General features: G+C 42.5%; 1 protein-coding gene and 1 long non-coding RNA gene across 2 annotated transcripts in view; one reads left to right on the top strand and one right to left on the bottom strand.

Annotated features, from left to right (window-relative positions):
• The first annotated feature begins 231 nt into the window (after positions 1-231).
• On the top strand, positions 232-7,245 carry LOC310852939. Its single transcript, XR_014568462.1, has 2 exons — positions 232-386; positions 456-7,245. It is a non-coding gene; the product is annotated as an uncharacterized lncRNA (long non-coding RNA).
• Positions 6,975-23,475, bottom strand: part of PAPSS1 (3'-phosphoadenosine 5'-phosphosulfate synthase 1) — a 49,287-nt gene continuing 32,786 nt past the window's right edge. Inside the window, exons 10-12 of the mRNA XM_083756553.1 lie at positions 20,475-20,743; positions 15,123-15,352; positions 6,975-7,695 (exon numbers count right to left, since the gene is read on the bottom strand). Of these exons, the coding sequence (XP_083612679.1) occupies positions 7,557-7,695; positions 15,123-15,352; positions 20,475-20,743 (638 nt within the window). The 3' untranslated portion in view covers positions 6,975-7,556. The remainder of the gene's footprint in view (positions 7,696-15,122; positions 15,353-20,474; positions 20,744-23,475) is intronic.

The following is a 23,475-nucleotide window of genomic DNA, read 5'->3' as shown; positions in this document are numbered from 1 at the left end:
CCCGCTGGCCCCTGGTAAGGAGTCATGGGACCGCCTCGCCGATTCCCCCATCTGCCCCCCTTCTCCACTGGTGCTACGCTGATTCAATTCCCCAGAAGAGGGGCTGCCTCTCCCCATCCCGGGAGGCTCTCTAGGACCCCTCCAGAGCCCGCTCTCTCCCTCCGGCCCTGATGGCAGTTCCCTGACACATATGCTTCAGGTTACAGACTCCACTAACCCAGAAATAGTACCTCGGGTTAAGAACTTTGCTTCAGGATGAGAACAGAAATCGTGCTCCGGTGGTGTGGCAGCAGCAGGAGGCCCTATTAGCTAAAGTGGTGCTTCAGGTTAAGAACAGTTTCAGGTTAAGAACGGAGCTCCGGAACGAATTAAGTACTTAACCCGAGGTACCACTGTACTTGCATATCTGTCCCATAGGGAGATGTGTGAGTTCTAGATACAGTACTTAACCCGAGGCACCACTGTATGTAGGTAAAACTACATGCATTTCAGAAGCTAGAAAATCTGTGATTTTGACCAAAGAAATGGAGCAGCCGGTTGCTAGACATTTAAGTTCTGAGAACAGCCTGTCAGATTTACCAAAAATTTTTATAGAGATACCAGCAGACCTAACCACGTTAGCAAAGAGAGAGAATTTCTGGATTCTGGATCACATTAACATTGCAAGATCTCAGCCTGGAGGGTAGTACCAGCATCACTTAGCTCCAGCAAATGAAGCCCTTCTGAGCATGCCATCCTCAAAGCTCTGTAACTTACACATTGGAAACTTCATAATTTCATTAGATTATGACAGATTTTGCCACATCATTAAAAAAAAACTGTGCAGAGATTATAGACATACACACTCCTAATGGCTGGGAAATTTGCCAGAGTAAGATCAGTAAAAGGATGGAACCCCAGGTAAAAACAGGATAATAAAGACTAATACTAGCAAAAGAAAATAACTAGTTTTCTTAAAGTGATGTTTTCTTATAAATCACTTCTAAAATCAGATTTCAAAATGAGGGAGACCAATCTCACAAGCACAGCTACAGTAGTTTTAATGTTATAGTTCTGTCTCCTTGTCACATATATTTCACTTCACCCTTGTGTAACTTCCACACTGGACCTCGGGGTTGAAGGAGGGTGGGATGTTGGGATCATCAATATTTCACTGGAGAGCCATTCAAACATATGCCTTGATTAAATTGCCAAAGGCATCTCTCAGCATCTCAGGTCCTGGAAGCCTCCCTCTGGATTCCTTAGCTCCAAACAAGCACATCAGATCCTTCCTAATGAATCTAAATTAAATGTGAAACAGCAATTACTCTTGATTATGCCTCAGCAGCAATAATCAAGGGAACTGGAGGGAGGACCAAAGCCCAAATAACCATCTGGGAAAGACACCATTCTAGACTAAGCATTCTCAGTCCACCAGACAGTGGGAAAATGGAAAAACACAAGGGTAGGGTTACAAATGACGTAGCTGTTCTTTAATGGCTATATAAAATGGAGGGTGAAATTCTCCATAATGAAGAGATTCAGTGCACGGCTCAAGTACTTGTTTAACTCCCATTGGGATTTATTTACGTGTGTAGGGTAAAGCATACTGCATAGTTAAGTTCGCCACAATGGTCTTGTGCACAAGGAGTTTGGAGAAAGGTTCCTTTGATTCCATCCAAGCCTCATTGAATTTTATGGGGGCGGGCGAACTCAAGTGATTTATACTTGGGGCCATTTCTTGTCTTTTAGGAGTTGCAGATGTGGCTTTAAAGCCTGGTGATGGTTTTCAGGGGAACAGCCTTATCCTCCTCTTTCCACTTGAAGAGTTCAAGCAGTATAAACATGGAGTTTCCAGGAAAATCGATGGTGACATTATAGGAACGAACTTGGCTTCCCTACCAGCCACCCTCACCCCTGTCGTAACAAAAAGGAGATGGGAAAGAACAGCTTTTTAATTATTTTGCATGGTATGCTGTGGGAACTTTCAGGAGGAGCCTCTAATCTCCTGGTCAGCAACCAGTTTTCCCAAAGGGCTTCTTTTAAAAGGACCAGGAATAGACATAGTAGGCTATAAGCCCCAGACAAAAGCCTGCGGCCTACTACCACCAATGTCATTCTTTCATATAACTCTTTTGTCTCTAAATTGGTAACAAAGCAGTAATATGATGTTCTGAAAGATCCCAATTTTGCCCTTCATTGACCAGTCTCTACCCAAATAAGACAGCTTGATCACTAGCAGCTGGTATTCAGAGGAACAGCACCTCCAACAGTGGAGGTAGAATATAGCTTTATCCTCTATGAATTTGTCTAATCCTCTTTTTAAGTTAGCCCAGTCCTCACATGTTCTGGGAACAAATTCTAGTCCAACTTTGCACTGCGTGAAGAAGTCCATTCTTTTGTTTGTTCTAAGACTTCCAACGTTCAGCTTAACTGGATAGCCCTGTTTGAGGGAGATTTTTAAAAAAGCTTTCTTTCTCCACTTTCTCAGCAACGTACATAATCTTACACATTTCTGACATGTCCTCCCTAACTCCCATTTTTCTAAATTCCTTTTACGTGTGCATAAACGCTCGTACAGAAAAACTTGTTCTAATGTTTACTCTTTTGCAAATACATATTGATCCTCTTAGGCTTTTAAGGGAATAGCTATACTTAAAAGTAAGCATGTATAGCATGCGATCAGTGGGACTAACTCTCTAAGCATGCTTAGGACTGCAGCCTCTGAAGAGCTGTGCTATTATCCATTGCCCTGCATTGATTATTTTAGTCTTCACTCAGGGATAGGTCTCAGGGCTGCTTTCGCAGTTGCATTGATGGCAGCATCATGTGTGAATGCTACAGAAATCCAGCAGTAGAGAAAGAACTTCACATCACTTCACTGCAGGGAATAGCCAGCATTATATTACATTTCCATATCTTGCTGAAATACAACTCCCATAATATCTCTGGTCAATGGCAATGTTGGCTCTGGCTTGTGGGAGCGGGAATCCAACAACACTGGAAGGGTACCACAGTTCTTAACACCCAGGATGGTCTGTAGGGAAAGAGGTGGTCTTTAGCATCAGTGACCAAATCCACAAAAAGTTCATGCATATAATAATGTGTGCGAGGAGGGAACGCAGTGACTAGGGAGGCCCAGCTGGCCCAAATCTCAGGGCTGTGCACTGAGAATGGATGGCTGAAGGGGAGCACTTACACATAAGCAGCTGGTCAGCCACAATAAATGCATCAACATCAGCAGGTGGGAGCTGGCACAGCCTGCAGCAAAGCACCTGCATCCTGCTCATCGCATGAAGGGGACTTTGGTCATGCTTAACTCCTATTAAAGGGATGCGGGTGGCGCTGTGGGTTAAACCACATAGCCTAGGACTTGCCAATCAGAGGGTCAGCGGTTCCCGTTGCTCAGTCCCAGCTCCTGCCAACCTAGCAGTTCGAAAGCACGTCAAAGTACAAGTAGATAAATAGGTACCACTCCGGCGGGAAGGTAAACGGCGTTTCCGTGCGCTGCTTAGTCATGCTGGCCACATGACCTGGAAGCTGTACGCCAGCTCCCTCGGCCAATAAAGCAAGATGAGCGCCGCAACCCCCGAGTCAGTCACGACTGGACCTAATGGTCAGGGGTCCCTTTACCTTTACTAACTCCTATTAAAATCAACATGACTAGTTAATCCCATTCATTTCAATACAACTTTAATGTGCCTTTCTTGGACTATCAGCCATATAATTTAATTTATTGCTAAGGGGATTAATAGCCCGCCTTCATACTGTGCTCCCATGGTGCCATGCAAACAATTTAATAATTATTTGGCAAGATGCAGATGGGCAGTCTTCAGTTCAAATTCCATGTCTTGCCCCTTTCTCTTCATCTTCTATTTTTCCCACTTTTATCATTTCCCTTCTTTCCTTCATCAAAAAGAATGGGATAGTGATGGTGGAACTTCTCAGAAGTTAACCGCTGACCTATCCTGCTAGAAACACAAGCAACACAAAAATTAGGCAGCATTAAGTCAATGATCATTCTATGAATGAGAGAAAATAAATGGGCAATTCAATAATGTTTAGAACAGCCTAGGAAATGTTTTTTGGCCCCTTTGACTGAGGACTTTGAAGGTCACTTCACACCATATGGCCCTTGGAGGTGTAAGTCTCCAATACACTAAACATGGCTCACATTTACACTGCTAAACCAGCTTCCAAGATCACACCAGAAGGGCCTGATGCCACTTTGCCAAACACGATGCTCATTTTAGAATAAAGCTTCTATTTAAAAATTTGCTTACCAAGGTCTTTGTGGCCCATTTCTTTTAAGAGTCAGTCAACAGGGCTGACCTCAGTGCTTCACTTGCAAATCTCCTTAGACAATCAAAGACCAACAAAACTGAAACCCACAAATACATCCATTGTGGTTTCTCCTTACTGATTTTTATTAGTAGTATTATTTGCAATGTAGACCTTTGGGTTGGCTCCAGGGTTTTTCTTTAATAGCTTTATGCAACAGTCCCACGTCTGGTAGTACTTATTGAGCAATCCAGGGTTTAAGATCTCTTACTGAGCATCCCAAATCCACGCCAGCACCCTTAATCTTCATTAAGAGAGTGACTTCTCCGTCCAAGTTCAGGACCTCAGATTCTGAACGTGAATTTATATAGCTTTAAAAATAAACAACTTGGAGCCTCCATCTTGCAAAGTGGCATATACCTAGCCTTTAGCTTTTTTGTTGACCCCAGGGGAATAATTGACGTCACTTAAAGTAGGTTAGAGAAGAAAGCATCATCTGGAATAGATATCTCATTGATGAACTGCAATGGTTTTATAGCACTTATTCAACTCCTCACCAAGATTTAGCAAACTCCATCCACCTCATTAACTTCAGTTTCTGGGGAAAGGAGAAGAGTGTCCCCCACTCTCCTGCTTCATTGATTTTAGGGTTCTTCAAAACTATCAAAAGTTTTATTTTATTACTCTCCCTCCCCACCCACCCCTCGCAGCCCTGAGCCGGTCATGCTCCATGTGTCAGGATGATTTCTGATAGGGGCAAATAAAAGTTCCAAGGTTACAGCAGGATTAGGACAAACATATGGTCCTCCTGCGTAAGATTAAGAAGGGAAGATTTCAGCACACTGGCAAGGACCATAGCTAGACAGGAAAAGTATCACTTCCGTGAATTTTGTATCTAAATTCAAAGTTAATGACCCAAAGACATTGCTTGAAAAGATTTTCAATACGATCCAAGAAGAGAGGGTCTTTGGATAGATTGTCATATACTGAGTAGCACTGAGAAAGGTTCAAAAGGAGGTCTGCTTTAGAGAAACCAGGTGGAAAACTTCATTGGTTTTCAAGAGACAATTTGGACCAGTAAATCTAGCAGGAGTTAACAGGAGCCAACAAGCCATTCTAGTGTCTTCCACAGTGCCTGGAGTTGAAGATGGGATTCACTTGCCCTATCACTGTATCTAGAACTCACACATCTCCCTATGGGACAGATATGCAGGTACAGTGGTACCTCGGGTTAATTACTTAATTCGTTCCAGAGGTCCGTTCTTAACCTGAAACTGTTCTTAACCTGAAGCACCACTTTAGCTAATAGGGCCTCCTGCTGCTGCCGCGCCGCCGGAGCATGATTTCTGTTCTCATCCTGAAGCAAAGTTCTTAACCGGAGATAATATTTCTGGGTTAGCGGAGTCTGTAACCTGAAGCGTATGTAACCTGAGGCGTATGTAACCTGAGGTACCACTGTACATTCTTTGGACATTACTGAAGCAATGCAGTAACAGAAAATGACTTGTTCCTCCTCATCCCTTTCAAAGATGTAGCATCCAAGCATCTGCTAAGGTAAGGAAATGGGAAATCCTCAATTGCTGGAATAAAATGCCCAATTTTACTCTTTTACTGTCATGCATCAGCATTCTATACCATCACCTTTATGAGCATTATGTAAAGTTCATATGAATAGAAGGAGCTCATTTACTCTAGAGTGAAGCAATTGGAACACCTAGGTCAGCATTTTCTAATGTAATATCCCATGGTCTCAAGCAGAAGTCACTCTCAGAAATCTCCACCTAGGGTCTTTCTAACTCCTTTCTGACTATGCTGGGCTGGGGCTGGTGGGAGTTGTAGCCCAACAACATCTGGAAGATCACAGGTTTCCCAGACCTAGTCTTGGAAGCCTACCACATTTTTTTCCACAGCCATTTTAAATTCTGCCTTTTTTCTGTTGACATTACCCATCAGGATACATAAATAATTTGAATTAGATTCCTCCCACCTTCTTCCTCTTCAATCTTCTCTTTGCATTGCCATATTTCTGCCCACAGTTTAGGGTCTCTGTTAGTGTTACTCACTTAATATTGAAAGAACAAATGCATGGAAAAGCACCCTATGGCTCTTCTCATTTCCTTGGTGTTTATAAAAGCTTAGTTTAGCTTTTTACGCACCTACAACTGCAACATACTTTGCTGTGGAATTGGAATGATCAGGACTTGAGATGAGCATAGGAAGATTCCATGTATACAGAGTAAGACCATTGGTCAACCTCCCTCAGTGCTGTCCACACTGATGGTAGCGAGTCTTAATTGCAATGGGTCTACTGGGATCAGAGCATCTTTAGATAAAACTCATTGTGTCTAAGTAATGAGGAGACAGTACCTAACAAACACTGACATTCCTGACTATCTTTCCCATATAAAGGGTATGTTACCATCATGTTTTGAAAGGGGAAACGAGTGAGGTTCAAGGAAGCACCTTTGAAGTAGCTCCCCTGCTCCTACTCCCTAAAAGTGTATCTTAAGTGATAGTCATCCAATGGTAGTGACAACTAAACTTCAACAACTAAAAAAATATTAATGTCATGTTAGAAGACAAGGGCGAGGTTGGAGAGAAAATTGCAAAACTTTTTTTTTAAAAAAAGCAGGCAACTGTGTTAAACCTACCACAAGTATGTGAGGCAAAAAAATCAGTAATGCTTGAGGATTTGCAACCACAAAATTCACAGATTTGGTACAGAAAGTTTAATTTGCAATACAGTGTAGTCTATTCTGGAGATTCCATACAAGAACTTCAAAGAGCACTGGCTGAAAAGTACAAGGTTAGTATCTTTTTAAAAATCTTTTTCGTTTTGATTCGATTTAGCACCTATATCTAGCTGGTATAATCAAACTGCCATATTTAGCCTGTAGACTATGAAAAGCAACATACCCACACAGAAAAAGACATGAGATACATTAAATAATGTGAAAAGAGGGAGGGGGAGAGTTTCAGCAGCACTGAGAACCGCAGGGCACAGAGGTATAATAATGTTTTAGAAAGACGAGGTTTAGAAAACTTACTGCAAGAATATCAACTGTAATAAAAATAGAAGACATTAGAACCAGCAGTTTGTTAGGTGCCAATAAGTAATGGAACCCATAAGAGAAGCAGAAAACGATGCTAAGTTAAGGAGAAAGGGCCTGGTGTTTTTTAGAGGAAATGCTTCCTGACAGACACGACAACAAAGCAGCACCAAAACGGTGATTGTGTGGTCCTCCTTCTTGCTAATAAATCAAACGTCAAAGGCTGATCTGCAACAAATAAGTAGCCTAAGCCTTTTCCAAGGATTTGTAATACTCTTTCAGCACAGTCCATGCTTTGGGAGCCATGAAGCCTTCAGGAGGATTTTGTCCTTCCTGAGCCATTTTGCGCATGCGAGTTCCTGAAATGAATTCGAAGTCTTCGTGGCTGAAACGAAAAGCAAAAAAGAAAAAGAAAAAGAAAAAAGAAAGGAGGGTGAATCAACAGTTTCAACTAAACTTTGTATTTTAAAAATGCAACCATGATCTGCAAGTGCCCACTGCTGAGCAGTCTAGACCCTAAGGGCCTTCCATATGTTGTCAGACTACAGATCCCATCAGCAGGGCCAACTGTCAGGGATGATGTGAGTTTTAGTCCAACATCTGGAGCAGGCTTCCTCAAACTAAGCCCTCCAGATGTTTCGAGACTACAATTCCCATCATCCCTGACCACTAGTCCTGCTAGCTAGGGATCATGGGAGTTGTAGGCCAAAAACATCTGGAGGGCCGAGTTTGAGGAAGCCTGATCTGGAGGCATGAGGTGCAGGAACTGCTTCTCTACGGCGTCTCTATATGCAGTAATAAATAGAACAAATAGGAAAAACCATATACACAAGCTGGACCTGCAATAAAATGTCGCTCTTTGGAATGTTGCTGTTCAGAGGTCCAGCCAGCCATGCCCTTCACCTTATATAGCGCATTCCATTTTCCCTTTCTCTTCCCCCTGCAACAGTCAGCTGGCATTCCATGGCCACCATGCACTCTCAGTACTCATTGGGCCATTTGGAGGGATTGTCCCACCCCTTTTTTTGTACTTCTGTAACTCTCTGGGTACCCTCGAGCGAGCTGGTGTCTTCCTCTTGGGTGTGGCTGGTGCTGTTTTAACGGCATAAGGATGCACACTTAAATAATAGTTCTGCTGCAAATGTATGTGTTTGTGTGCACATGTGCGTGTACACACACAGAGAGATGATGCCAAGATGAACCATTTGTTCACCTTACGAAATCCATCACTACAGAATGTGATGTAAGAAATCTAAACTACTGGCTTCTTAGAAGGAGTAGAAAAATATAGAGAGAGTATATATATTTATCACAGTGACTCTGATAACTGAAAAAGGGACTGCTATTCTTAGAAGCAATATCCCTCCACATACCAGGTACCACAGAGCCTAGGACTTGCTGATCAGAAGGCTGGCAGTTCGAATCCCCACAATGGGGTGAGCTCCCGTTGCTCAGTCCCTGCTCCTGCCAACCTAGAAGTTCAAAAGCATGCCAAAGTGCAAGTAGATCAATAGGTACTGCTCTGGAGGGAAAGTAAACGGCATTTCCATGCTTTGCTCTGGTTTGCCAGAAGCGGCTTAGTCATGCTGGTCACATGAACCGGAAGCTGTATGCCAATAAAGCGAGATGAGCGCCACAACCCTAGAGTCAACCACAACTGGACCTAATAGTCAGGGGTCCCTTTACCTATACATGGGGGCGTGTTGAGACTGAAAAATAAAACAAGTGGGCATCAATGCCTGGATACCCAGCTGACTGCTATGGGAGACAGTATTATGCAACCCAGAATGGCAATTATTGGCCTTAAATAAAAGAGTGAAGCCATTTTCCTAGAATGGAAAATATTTTCATTCAGTCAGAAACATAACATTTATCAAATTGCCAAAAGGACCCATGGGGCAAAAACCAAAAATCCAGGTCACCACAAGATTTTTTTTTTTTTAAGTACCTAGATTGAATTTTATTAAAGCAAATTAAAAATAAGGATGCAAAGAGACAGGAACTTCTAAATCCTCTGGAGCAACAGCGATTAATCCAACAGTAAAATGCAATGGTTTTACTTACTCTGTTTATTCAGTTTGCAGCATCTATTTCTTACTCATCCTCTGCTAGCTTGTTTGAAATATAAGCCAAACGCTGACCTCAGTTGGATATGGCTCAGGGTAGTGGTGGGAGGGGGAGAATAGAAGCCAAATGTTTGCTGGGGATCATTTGTTTGCGCGGGTATTAAGCTACACTTAGCAAACAGGGACTACGTTTTTCTCACAGTGCATGCAACACAACAGCGGCATACATCTTTGATTTGATTCACTGGATACGAAGTTGCAATATCCAGTTATTTTGTATGCAATTCAAGGTGGGATTGTTGCAATTCTTTGATTGCCCTTGTCGAGCAGAACTGAATGAAGTGCAATCCTTGATGATGTCCATCAACTTTGACTGTGAACAGGTTTGAGTTGGTACATTCATATTTTACCTTTTTGAAACCCATTCTTGTCTGGGTCCTGTTCAAGGCACTTGTTTTGACCTGGGTCCTTCTCCCCCCCCCCCCTTTTCTATCTAAGCAGCAGATTTCTAACTCAAGTCATTCTCTCTCTTTTGCTTGCAATACTCTGCTTTTGTTGAGATCTGGTCCACTCAACTCATTCCTCCTTTAAGAACCTTAACAAACAGAGGCTTCCATTATGCTCAAGTTGGCTAGATGAGTGTCTGATTTCTCTTTTTAAAATTTCTATGCTATTTATTAAATTGCAATCTTTGAGGCAGGAACATTTAAAAAAAAAATCGTACAATGTTTTGCTTTTTATAAGGACTTAATATTTCCATATAGTTAAAGCTATGGTTTTCCCAGTAGTGATGTATGGAAGTGAGAGCTGGACCATAAAGAAGGCTGATCGCTGAAGAATTGATACTTTTGAATTATGGTGTTGGAGGAGACTCTTGAGAGTCCGATGGGCTGCAAGAAGATCAAACCTCTCCATTCTTAAGGAAATCAGCCCTGAGTGCTCACTGGAAGGACAGATCCTGAAACTAAGGCTCCAATACTTTGGCCACGTCATGAGAAGAGAGGACTCCCTGGAAAAGACCCTGATGTTGGGAAAGATGGAGGGCACAAGGAGAAGGGGACGACAGAGGGCGAGATGGTTGGACCGTGTTCTCGAAGCTACCAGCATGAGTTTAACCAAACTGTGGGAGGCAGTGGAAGACAGGAATGCCTGGTCCATGGGGTCACGAAGAGTCGGACACGACTAAACAACAACAATATTTCAACACTGGCTGCCGATTAGCTACTGGGATAGGTTTGAGGTGCTGGCATTGGTGCGCAAAGTCCTATACAGCTTGTGACAAAAAGATCTAAAAGAAGGGTCAGACTTTGGTCTTTCAAATTTCAGCGGTGCCCTGTACAAGGCCAAATCCCGCCTCCCCCCCCCCAAACCTCTCACCTGCTCAAATCACTATGTCATAGTTGCTGTGACCTGTGGTGTCCCCTAGGCTCAGTGCCCAGTGTGGTGGAACGGGTCACGTGGCCCTAAATCCACCTCAGCAAAAAGATTGCTTCATCCCCTACATCCCCAACCAATCACTGCATTCTGAAGGAGGAGTCCTGCAGATGCCATCCTATCATGAGGTCTGTTGGAATCCAGCCTTTAATGAGGCAGCACCTAACTTTGGCACTCCCTCTCAATGCATATCAGTCCCATGCCTTTTCTATTGTCTTTTTGGCACCTATTAAAGTCTTCTAAGACCTTTATCCCAGTTGGTATCTGCCTTGGAGTTGAATTGGGTTTTATGTATATGCCGTTGTTTTAAACTGTTTTGTATTTATAACTGGGTTTATTTTTAAAAACTGCTTTTACATATGTTATTATATTGTAAACTGCTTCGGCATGCGTAACGGGAAGCAATTCATAAATGGAAAAGATAAAGGTTAAAAAAAAAACTATTCTCATAGTGTCAATCATTAAAATGTGGAGGATCAGAAACAGCAATGTCTAGGTTTCTCTTTGGCTTCAAAACAACATGTGCCATATGAGAAGTCATAAGGATGTAACCTAAGAGTACACCTGCAGGATTGCGCCAGACGCCCCTCTAGCCTGGTGTCCTATTTCCTACATTGGGCAATCAGATGCCCCACCAGCAGGGCACATAAGCAACAGCTTTGCTATTCCAATTATCATTCAACAAGTAGCATTCAGTGGCACACAGCCTCCACAAAATGTGTTTCCACTTAAGTTTCCATGGCTAATAGCCACTGATAGAGATTTCTAATCTGGCTAATCCCCGTTTTCTAAAGCCATCTAAGCTTTCGTTGCCATCACGACGTCTTGTGGAATACAGAATTCTGTATATTATGTACTGCATAATAATACTACTTTCTCTCTTCTGATCTGAATCCAATTAGTCTGGCTGGATAATAAGAGGTTTATTAAAATAGGAAAGAGTGAAAGCTCCCCCCCCCCCCCAAGTACTTGCAAGAGTTTTTTAGTCCAGGGTTTTTTCTTCCTCGCCTGGGCAAGTTTTCCACAATTCTGCTTGGCAGTCATTCCTACCATCCTCTTGGGACTTGCTTGTACCTTTGCTACGCAGCAGTACACATTCTAGCTGAGCTATCAAATTCTGAATGCACAGCAAGTGTTTCTCTAACTAAGCTAAAGGACCCTCCTGCTAAACTGTAGCCATCAGTCAAGAAGCATGTGTGTGGCAACCACCTCTCATTCTCTTGTGCCAACAACAAATGCTCCAGAAGCAGATATAAACTTCCTAGAGCTACTGTATACAAAAACTCTGCAAGAGATAAAAGGACATCTGATATTGCAAAGACACAGAACCATTAACTTCTCCAAAGGGACCTCTCTTGGGTTTTTTGCAAGACACATTTCCATGCTGAACAATACTTGTTCTGAGCAGCACCCTGTAGCTAAATTGTACAGTAGTGTTCCAATAAAAGCTTATGAATCTGTGAACCACCAAAACAATATGGTTGACTTGCCAAGTCTTGTCTTGTAATATTTACCCATCCTCACATGGCCAAATACATGTACTCTTAAAAAAAATAATTAAATAGGCCAGATGTTCTTTCATCATAAGCAGTCTGATAACTGGCCAAACACACACACTGTGTGTGTGTGTGTGTGTGTGTGTGTGTGTGTGTGTGTTTACTGGCAAATTTTCATCACAATCAATGTTTTCAATACTTCAAAAGCCGTCCTACTGTATTAATTGCCTGGATCGTCCAGAAGTCTTGACAAAGTGCTACCTACACAATTGAGGAACATGCTGTCTATTGATAGTCCAAGACAGAGTCTAGGACTCTGGGAAGACTAAACCCATCTTAATTTCCCCCTTGTGAAACATTCCCTATGCTCACTCCTTTCCAATTTTCCACTTTGCGCGTTGGGCCTGCAAAAAATAAAATATGTGGCTGGTGCCTGCCAAGGTTTCAAAAACGTCTTTCCGATTCAGATACAAATGGCACTGGGTGAGGGGAAGGGGAAGAGAAGAACAGACAATCTGTATCGTGCTCTAGGGCCGCTGCTTGTCTCTTCAGGCAATAAACTGCTCCAACGCTGCATTTTGTTTAATCAAAAATTCCTCAAGTGACAATACCCATATTTATGTAGAAGATTTGAGCATGACCTGCTGTCTGGCACAGGAAATGGAATAATAAAAGCCTACAAGTTTGTTCTGTTCTGACTTTTTGATTAAAAGAGGGGAAAGGAGGCCAATCAAAGCCTTATATTCCCCCAGAGTGCCAAGCTGTGTGTGTGTGTGTGTGTGTGTGTGTGTGTGTGTGTGTGTGTGTAGCTCTGTGGGCTGGCATGCTTCCCTTTTGAAGGGGGATTTAAAGCGCCGCTCCCTAGGCACCTTCTTCTGAGAATCTTTCACCCTACATCTGCGCTTCATGCTGCAGACACCATTCCAAATGGGAGTTCTGCTTTCACGTCTTGCCAGCCATCTTCTTCCCAATCCAGCTACAGTAAACACATCGGCACAGCCTAATTAATTAAGAACCACTTGGAAGCTTTTGCCCGGCCACATGCTTTTTTCTTTTTCCCCACCACCGCCGTGCCTCGCAGATGGAAAAGGCCACAGCATGCAGCGAGCTGTTTTTATACAGCAGGGGAAGTATACATTTTCCAGGCTGCCACCAACCAGCAAACAGCCACCTGCGCCACAAGGCCGGCTGCTCTGGAAACTTCGCTGGGGTTTGATTCGGGGCAGAGCTTGGCTGCGAGCGAGTGCAGGCCTGAGTACAGACACCATTCCCAGCCGGCACATCCAAGGTGTTAATCCGTGTGACAGACAATGCCTGTCCACACAAAGCAGCGAGACAAATAAGAGTGACGTTGCTACGGAACATAAAAACAAGAATGCTAACTCCCAGCTGGGCTTCCTGACTGGGCCCTCCCAGAATCTGGTGTGTGTGTGTGTTCCAGAAGAAACACCACATTCACTGGCCCTGCTTTCTAATGGAGGATTAACCCTGTGTGACCAACCAACCCAACAGATGACAGAATATTGGATTTGTGACACTGTGCACAGAGCCAGAACAGGATTGTCACTAGGGCTGCTTGCGCAACTCATGCTAAAAAATGCATGAAATTGTGTCAGAATTTCTTTCTGCCTCTCATACGAGAGGTGATGTTATGGAAACTACCATCCCCCCCCTTAATCTCCTCCATAATGCAGCATATCTTAATTAAAAACCTTGGAAATTAAACAGTATCGTTAACAACATTGCACAAATTGTTGGTGCGGGCTGCATTTGGAATACAGTGTGTAGGTCGCCTGACCCGAAAAAGGATATTGTAGAGCTGGAAAAGGTTCAGAGAAGAGCGACAACCAAAGGGTGAAGCGACTTCCCTATGAAGAAAGGTTGCAATGTTTGGGTCTTTTTAGCTTAGAGAAGGAGGAGAGTAAGAGATGAGATAATAGAAGTTTATAAAATTATGCATGCCTGATTTTGCACCAACTTTGCAACATAATGCCTCTGCTTGCCAACAATATTTTATATGAAAGTGTGTCTTATAAATATTTAAATTAAATAAATGAATAAAAATAAACCGACTGATCCGCTGTATTTTGTTGAGGTCTCTTTTTTAGGTTTCTTTATTTACTGGGATAAGAGGATGTTTTTCTATCTGAAGCATAAATAGGCTTCCTTAAATCTGTCAGTGACGTGAATGTACAGCCTACTTTGCATCTGATTTCTGTCCTACACGACGCAGCATTCTGCATAAAGTGTGCTAACAAAAAATTAAAGATTTATACAGAGGGATTTTAGACAGGTACCACAGACAAAAGTACTGCCCATAATTATAAACATACTGAAATTGAAACATAACCTAGAAACTTGTAAAACTGAACAACAGTATCATGTGTAACCTGAAACTAAACTCTTAAAAGAAGAAGTTTGAAACAAAAATTTGAAACATGGCCTACATTATCGTGGCAAAGCAATATTTTGTATGATAGATGCGGGAACACAGCCTGGTTTCATTCCAAGGCCACCCAGACTGGCAAAGCAAATTCAGAGCAGCGCAGATTCAAGTTGGGTTTTTTTTTGGGGGGGGCGGTTATACAAAGTTCACAAGATACCAGCTTAAAATCGCTAAATGGTTTCCAGTGGGGGCCGTTGGTTTCCAAATAAGACAGGAATGAATGGACCTTGGACCCCGAGAAATGAGAATTTATTTGAAAGGTATATGCTGAGACGTGCTGGTGTGCAAAGCCAAATTCCAAATCACCATATCCAGCGTACTGTGTGGGACCGTGGGACATTAATCAGCTCTTAAAACCGAAAAAACTTACTGTTCCAAGTCATAGTAATCCATGCATTTCTTTTTCTTGTTATAAGCTGCCACTCTGAAGGGTACGATTTCCAACGTTATCAAGCCTGGCGCCATAGTCAGCACTTTGGCACCATGGGTTGGATCGTAGAGATCTTTTCCAGTCTCAGGATGAGACATGCCGGCAGGATCTCGACCCACAATGTAGAAGTTTGCTCCAGCTACCATCCTCGATCTGCAATGCCACTGAACCTAGGATGAGATCGGAAAAGCAAAGTTAGCAGAAGGGAGGATGGAACCATGGAAACCGGAGAAGCCCATCACTCGCTGTACAAGAAAGCAAAAAAAATATTCTCCAGCTCTCCGAAATAAACCTCCAGGTCATGTGCTCACCCACAGCAGAGCTACTGTGGTCACCCACTTGTTTATTAGGTATGGGTTAACACACACACACCATTCGGAAAGGCAATACTTGAAAGTAATTTGTACAGCAGTTCCCTAAAACAGTAGACGGCCCCTTGGCAAGGAAACCTTCCTGCCAGGAGTCAAAACTAGCACTCTCGAGGGGAGGCTACCCATTTGAGTCAATTAGCTCCCCTTTGATCAAGTGACCATAAAGGCATGCCTCTGGACAAGACAGAGATTAGTGCCAAGGAAAGCTTTCAATCGCAGTCATGCATTCAACTCTGGTTAGCTAAAGTGGGAAGGCATGGACAAGGAGGGAAACTGGATTCTTAAAAGAGCAACAAGTTGGGGGGATGGCGTGTAGAAGCAGAAAGCAAAAAGCTGGTGAGCTGGTTTCAAGGTCATGAGTGAACCCATTGCCCAGAGAAATACGTATTTTTCTGTGTATAAGACGCCCCCGTGTAGGGGGTGTATAAGACGCCCCCTATTTTGGAGGACTCCAAATTAAGAAAATGGGGGGAGGTTGCCAAACGTTAAGCTTTTTTGGGGGGAGTATTGCCCAGACTTGCTGGGTTTTTTGAGGGGGGGATTGCCCAGGACTGTTGAGCTTTTTGGGGGGAGGATTCCTGATAATCTTTCACCCACCAGACAAACGCAGGCAATTTCACACGTCGACAAAGCCACCAATCGCCTGTCTGGTCACCACTAGCACCTGTCAATCACCCGCCCAATTGCTGCAGCAACAGCTAATCTACAACAGCCCTTGCTGCAGTCTCCAATCACCCGCCCAATTGCCACTGACTATCTCCTGCTCGCGGAAGCAACCAAGCGCCCGTTCCCACACTGCACTATCCGTGTATAAGACAACCCCTCAATTTGTAACATAATTTTAAAATAAACAATCCTCGTCTTATACATGGGAAATTACAGTAATTGCTGGGTGTGTGGCCATATTGCCCTTCATGTTGTAGGAGGGTTTCCTAGGCTACCAGTTAATCTGAATGCTACCGTTTTATGCTATAATATTAACCCTTATTTGAAACCAGAATAAACCTGGAAAGATATAGGCTTATATAGGTCACAGAATCATAGAGTTGGAAGGGATCCTAAGGATCATCTAGTCCACCCCCTGCAGTGCTGGAATATGCAGCTGTCCCATACGGGCATCGAACCTGCAACCCTGAGTATGTACTTCTAATTTTTAAAAATGCTTTTAAAAACAAAAATAACAAGAGTTAGCCTGAGCATCTTTGTAGTCAAGCGACAGATTTTGTTTTAAAAAATAAGAATAATCTAACCAGTTAATCAATCCAACTTTGCAGCCCTAATCATGAGATGGATTTTGTGGGTTTGTTAGAGATCTTTTATTCATCTGTGAGTTTCTGAGGCTTTTGCACAACCACAGAGGAAAGAGAAGCAGTAAGCTGAGATTCTCCTAATTTTTTCCAGAACCTTTGCTCAAGAAAAACAACAACACCATTTTGCTTATTCCAGCCAGGAGATTTCCAATTCACATCCTTTTGACATAATTAAATAAATTGCTAATAAAAAGTGTTTGCAACAAAAATTATTCATTTTAAGCTGGATGCTTAAGAATAGCTCCAGAACTGCAAGCTGACAAAGGTTTATACTTCTTAGCATTCACTCATCTCCCCCCACCCTTGCTTGCAAGCTCCTCTACAGTAGTCAAAGACTGCAGAGTTTCTCATCTACCCAGAAGTGACAACACAAACAAAACACAAAAGACAAAGTTACAAAATTCAGGGCGGAAAAAGACTTTTCATAGTAAGTAATGTGCTTGGATTGTGTCATTATATAGTTTAATCACTAGGTGGCAGTGCAGCAGAATCAGGAGTTTTCCTGTTGCTGTTCTGTTCCTCTTGGAGAGAAATAATAAAGTTCTTGTACAGATTCCAAGCTAGTGTGTCCTCTAAGCTTTTCCATGGTGTGCTGAATACTGCCCAAAAGATTTTTATCTGGTGTCTAACATTATTTATTTATTGTATCTCTTGTGAGTCTACTTGGGGGCTTTTTTTGGCTGAAAGGCAGCACAGAAATAAACATTAACATAACACATCAGTGCCACTACAGATGCAGTCAAGCTCTTTCTTCTTTTTTGGCACATTATGTTGCAAGTCAGACGTCAGGTTTCAGAGAAAGCTTTAAACCAGGCATGTCCGAGGTCCGTTTCGGGGGCCTAATTTGGCCCGCCGGTCAATTTAATCCAGCCCCTGTGGCAGTATATGTCCTGGGGTAAAATCCCAAAAAAACCTCAACAACTTTGGGGGAAAATTGTAGAAAAAGCTCAACAACTTTGGGGTTAAATTCCCCAAAAAGCTCAACAACTTTGGTCGGCCCTCACACATGTTCATTTCATCAAATCCGGCCCTCTTTGAAAAAAGTGCGGGCACCACTGCAACCATCACACTCACAACCTTTTTCAAAACACTTTAAAATGCGACATTATAAAAAGCACAGATTACAGTGGTACCTTGGGTTAAGCACTTAATTCGTTCTGGAGGTTCATACTTAACCTGAAGCACCACTTTAGCCTATGGGGCCTCCTGCCGCCGCCGGAGCACAATTTCTGTTCTCATCCTGAAGCAAAGTTCTTAACCTGAAGCACTATTTCTGGGTTAGCGGACTCTGTAACCTGAAGCGTATGTAACCCGAGGTACCACTGTACTAGCAAAAGAAGTTTACCACCCAAACCCTCTGCACACCAGAGTGCAAGTATGACAGCCAGCAGCTAATCTGAACAATTGCCAGAGTGAACAAGTGGTAAACATTTTCACCTTGACCACAAAAAGGAGGGACATGCACTACAGATTATGCTGCAGCTGGAGGGAGGTATGTTTCAAAAACATGTGGGTTTCCCCCCACCCACCCTTGTTATCCCAAACTTTTAGGAGTTTGCTCTACACCAGTATATCCTATTTAAACAATGATGCACAGCTGTGCATCTCCAGCTCTGGGTGTTTAGGACAGATTTGGAAAATTATTTGCTTTAGGTTGCTGTAAGGCAAATCAAGCAAGGAAGCAAGATTCCCATCCTACTGGTAAAAATTCATTAGGTTTATGAGCAAGGTTGTTTTCCAAAAGACTGATAGTGTTAGACATAAGCTGCTATGCACTGATTTTCCCCAATGATTTTAGCAATCAGGATTTACCCCAACCCCACTCCTGCAAACGTATCTGTACTTTTCAAACATATCCTTTGCTATCATGTAGGTAATAAACCTATAGACTGAAAACACAATTTCCTAGCTTATTGGACAGCACCCCATAAAAAGCTTGTTTTTAAAGGAGTTTCAAAAAAATATATCAGATTGAGACCAACAAAACATGTCCATTAAATCTTTACTGACTGGGAAACTATGTTCAGACAGTTGATAACCATATTGGCTTAGCAGCTGTCTGTTGTTCTGCAAGTCATTTGTGCTACAGAAACAAATCTGGTACCAATGTCTTCTAAATGACCTACAGAAAATGATTAAAGGAAGAGTTGCATTTTATTAGTTGTCTAAAACACACTATTGGCAAATGGTTTTCTGAGGTCATTGAAAAACGCGGCATAAATTAAGGAACATTTCTTATTTTATTTGCATCCATGACTGAAAACAGTGCGTACAGGTTTTGTTCAGCTCCTTGTTTCCATGTTCTCCAAACGCACATCTCGAGCTCACAAGGGAAAGCATGTTCATATGCAAAGTTAGTGAAGGGATCAGGCATGTTATCTGTTTCCATTGTAGTGAACAGGATTTACCCAACTCCTGTTCCAGACTGCAGCCCATAGTGTGAAGCACTGAAAATATGCATCAGCAGTGCTCTTCCAAGAATAAACTAGCATTTTAGGAATGTAAAATGGAGATAAGGGAAGTCTTGAAAAGGAAAGCCTGAAAGGAAGATGCCAGAGATCCAAAGGATGGAATTCTCCAAACAAAAACATTTGCATTGCCCAAGTATCAGAATCCTTAAGATTATAGTTTTCTGTTTTGAATTTTTGCAAAGCTCTCTGCAGTTATTTGAGGCAAACACCTTTTTTAAACTTATATATACACACACAAAGGGCATGATGGCTAGCTAACAATGCAAGACCCCACAGCTTTGACGCTATGAGTTTAGTACCTTTTTAGTAGAATTTCCCTGGACAGAAATCCCAAGTTGCCTTTACTATCCTACATGCCACCTCACCTTAGTCCAGTCTTCTCCCCTAGGCTGAAGAGTCCATCAAGTGAGAGACTCTTTCAAACTACAGATAGGAGACAGATTAGAAAGATCATCAAAAGAAGTGGCAAGATTTCTTTCACCTGAATCCTGGGATTAATGTGGTTCTGCCTTCTGCTTGAATTTTACTCACCACCCCAGTAAGCAAGGTAAATGGCCTAAAAGTAAATGGACTTTAAGCAATTAGGAGGGACCACAAGTGAAACGATCTCAAAAGCTTTACAAAATGCAAAATGGCAATAGGGTATAAAAAAGCTTAATCCCCACCAATAAGCAACTCAAATATTTCTAAATCGCAGATTGAAAGAAAGCCATCTTTATAGCACTGCATGTCATGCCTCGGAGCCATTTGCTCAGTCAAGGAGCCTGCCAAAAGCATGTTCCCTTCTCAGTTGTTTTCCTCAACTCCATGTAGATCAGACGAAAAACATTGGAATAAGAAGAGAACCCAGCTCTTTCGGCTTTGGCCACGATTCAACCTGTTAAAGAGCACTCATATGACCTTTGAAATAAAGGGAAGAGGAAGAGATGGTGCAACAAGCCCCTTTAAGTGTAAACAGGAACTATCTGAAGGACCTCCCATTTAAGGCCTTGAAACCAAACTCTGGAAACGCCTCGCAGTGCAACCACCACGCAAGGATTTTGGAGTGTAGTGGTTGTCTCCGAAGGAGGCCATATTGACAAACGAACATCAGGGAAATCAGTTGGGATGAACTAAGAACAAAAACACAACTCGTTATACCTCAGTTGGTCCAGCATACATCATGGGAGAAGGAAATATGGCCACCACAGTCGTTTCTGGGTTCAATATCCCTTCCTCCAGGACTGCTGCGTGTTGTTTCATTCGCCACGACAGAGGAACGTCATCGTCCTTTGTCCAGCCCCCCAGAGGATGCAAAAGGAGGACTGGGCGCCTGTAACCTCGACCCAGAAGCTGCTTATGAGTATCTTGCATTAGCAGGGCATGTCCGCTGTGCACAGGGTTGCGCAACTGGAAGGCAAAGACAGCGTCTAAGGGGAGAAAGAGAGAGAGATGCCAATATGCTTGACGGTTATTAATTCAGGCAGAAGCCGTCAGCGACAAGCAGCCTGCAATGTTCTATAGGCCTCGGTTTCAGACCTTGCACAGTCTATCATTTGCAGAAAGGCTTCGCTCCCAATGCAGCTGGGAGAGGAATGGGTGGGGGACAGGAACCCTGCCAGACGACTGAAGAGAGATACGCCAACACAACTGTCTGTTTGCCTGTGCCAAGCATTTGAGAGATCAAAGAACAAAGTTGCTGCCATGGACACTACTACACAGGGCTGTACTTCTATTGGGAATATTTAAAGTCTCAGCCAGTGGCTGGCTGCCTGGCATTTTCTACAATCATATGACATTTCGCCAGCGCTATTGTCACCTGCGTTTGGCGCCAAGGATCCTTCAAACGGCAGCCTAGCAGCACAGGGCTACCGCATCTCATCACTGGTCGTGTAATGTCTCAATGCTGCGAACTGAGCGATGAGAGCTCTGACAGGAATATTTAAATAGCTCTCAATTAGATAAATGGATGAAAATAAAAGAGTAGCAAAGCCAAGAATCAAAAGAGGCTTGGCCGATCAACATATTCCCTTGAATCAAGGGAATTTTTGTATGCATTATAGGCATGCCACAAAAAAACAACAACCCCAAATTAAATACTCATTGCTACAGGAGCAGCGAGTTCCCCCTTGCCCTAAACATGTTTTAGAAGTTATCAAAACTGGAAAGAATCAGACCCTACATAGGGAGAAGCGGGGGGGGGGGGGGGAGAAAAGATGCTTCTCCCTTTCATAATGGAGAAAGAGAGAGAGAGTTTTCCCACTTCAACTTTGCCACGCATTGAAATCTCTTTCCACATGACTTGCTATCACTGGACTAGAGCCTCCGTTTTCTTAACCCAAGTATAACAAGTCCTGTTTCTACTCATTGCTCATTTTTAACTACAGAAAAGTGCAGCAGCTCAGTTCTCGTCTTATGTTTGGTTTTCCAAAGAAGCTACTCAAGATCTGTAAATGTCAAGTGGCTTCTTTTTAAGACAACGGAAGGTTTTAAATTTCATTACCTAACTTCTAGCTTGCGGCAGCTAATGAGATTCCATGCAGATGGGACCCCACTTCCCATCAGCCCCAGCCAGCATGGCCAGTGGTGAAGGATCATGGGAGCTGTAGTCCAAGAACATCTGTAGTACCCCAAGCTGTCTACTCATAGCTCTAACTGATTGAATGAGCTGACCAATTTAAGTAAAACTAACAGTGCAGTAGCAATACTTTAGGTCCAATATATTCCAGAGAATGTTTTCTAGAATGACTCCTCATTACTAGAAGTTCCTTCCCCCTGCAAACACATGCACAAAACTTATTTCTATTTTTTTAAAAAATAACTTTATGGACTTTTTGGAAAATTAACACACAAAACCCTTAACAAAAATTCTTGTGAAAATACAGCACAAGAATACAAAATCAGCAGCCTAAAGACACAGAACAATGACAAAAAGTCTGGATGTCTCAAAAAAAAAATAATCAGAATTTTTTCCCTTATTTATGTAGTCAGTTGTAAATGAGTCCTTGTGTCTCGTTCATGAGCTAACCATATTTTGTTATTCAATTTCTCCATCGGGCCAAGCTCCATTAAGCCAATTTGATAAGAATACCCCTTCCAAGTCTTTCCAAAACCGGGCCAACAGTGGATAAACAATGAGAGATTTAAATAAGATATCTGCATTCTGACTCTGAAATATATTTAATAAAGCTAACTCAGGTGAATGAATTACCAGTTATAATTATGTAACTCTAAAAGTACTGTCTTCCAAAAACCCAACCCTTAAGCACAACGCCATCACATATGCTGCCATGCCCTTTTGCCCTATTAAAGAAATAACTCAGGGCCAAAATAAATTCAAAGAAAAAAGTTCACCCTTAAATATCAACCTTACCGATGGAGATTTAACCCGCCTCTCTCCCATCTAAAGCCAGAATTAATTCAAGCTTGGGGTCCTACCTATTATAATTTGGTTATTTCAAAGAAGAACATTGGTTTTTATTTTTCCCCTGCCTCTGTTTTCAGCCGCCTTCCCCCAAGCACCCTTTTGAGAGCTGTACAGGAGGCTGCTCTCGCTACCCCAGCTAAAACAGCACAGAACAATCAGCTGCCAGATTATTACTGCTTGGTCTGTTCCTTATTTCTCTAACACGAAACACAAAAATGGAAAACAAAACAAACAACCTAACAGGCTGCGGATTTCTCAACTCGGCTGTGAAGCTAGCAAAACTATTCCCAAAACTAATTTTTCAGAAAAACTGTAATACCTTTCATCGCACTCTGAGTTCCCTGTGAGACACATGTGGTTTGTTCCTTTGCAAGAACTTTTTTTTTTATTGCTTTCACAAGAAAATCTAGGACAATTCAACAAAGGCAAAACAGTCGAAGTACTGAGAGAGACCATAAGACTCACCACATGCTGGGATTTACCTGGCAAGTCTTTTAAAAGGTACAGCAAAACTTGGGCACACATCACCAAAGGTGTTTGAAAAGTTGTTACCACCACCGATCACTTTTGGAAGGCAAGCAAACACTTTCAGAACTACTTTGACCGCAGTCCTTCACTACTGCTTTTTTAGGACTGCAATCACAGAAATTGTGTTTTGTTCAAAACAAAAAGGGAAAATAAAGTAAAATCCCACTGGTACTGTGCTGCCCTTTGCTGAAAGAGACATTGCTAGCA

Source organism: Podarcis gaigeae (genome assembly GCF_964106915.1).
Source record: "Podarcis gaigeae genome assembly, chromosome: 9".
Lineage (NCBI taxonomy): Eukaryota > Metazoa > Chordata > Lepidosauria > Squamata > Lacertidae > Podarcis > Podarcis gaigeae.
The sequence above is the reverse complement of the archived record's forward strand: the minus strand, read 5'-3'. Positions and strand labels throughout refer to the sequence as shown.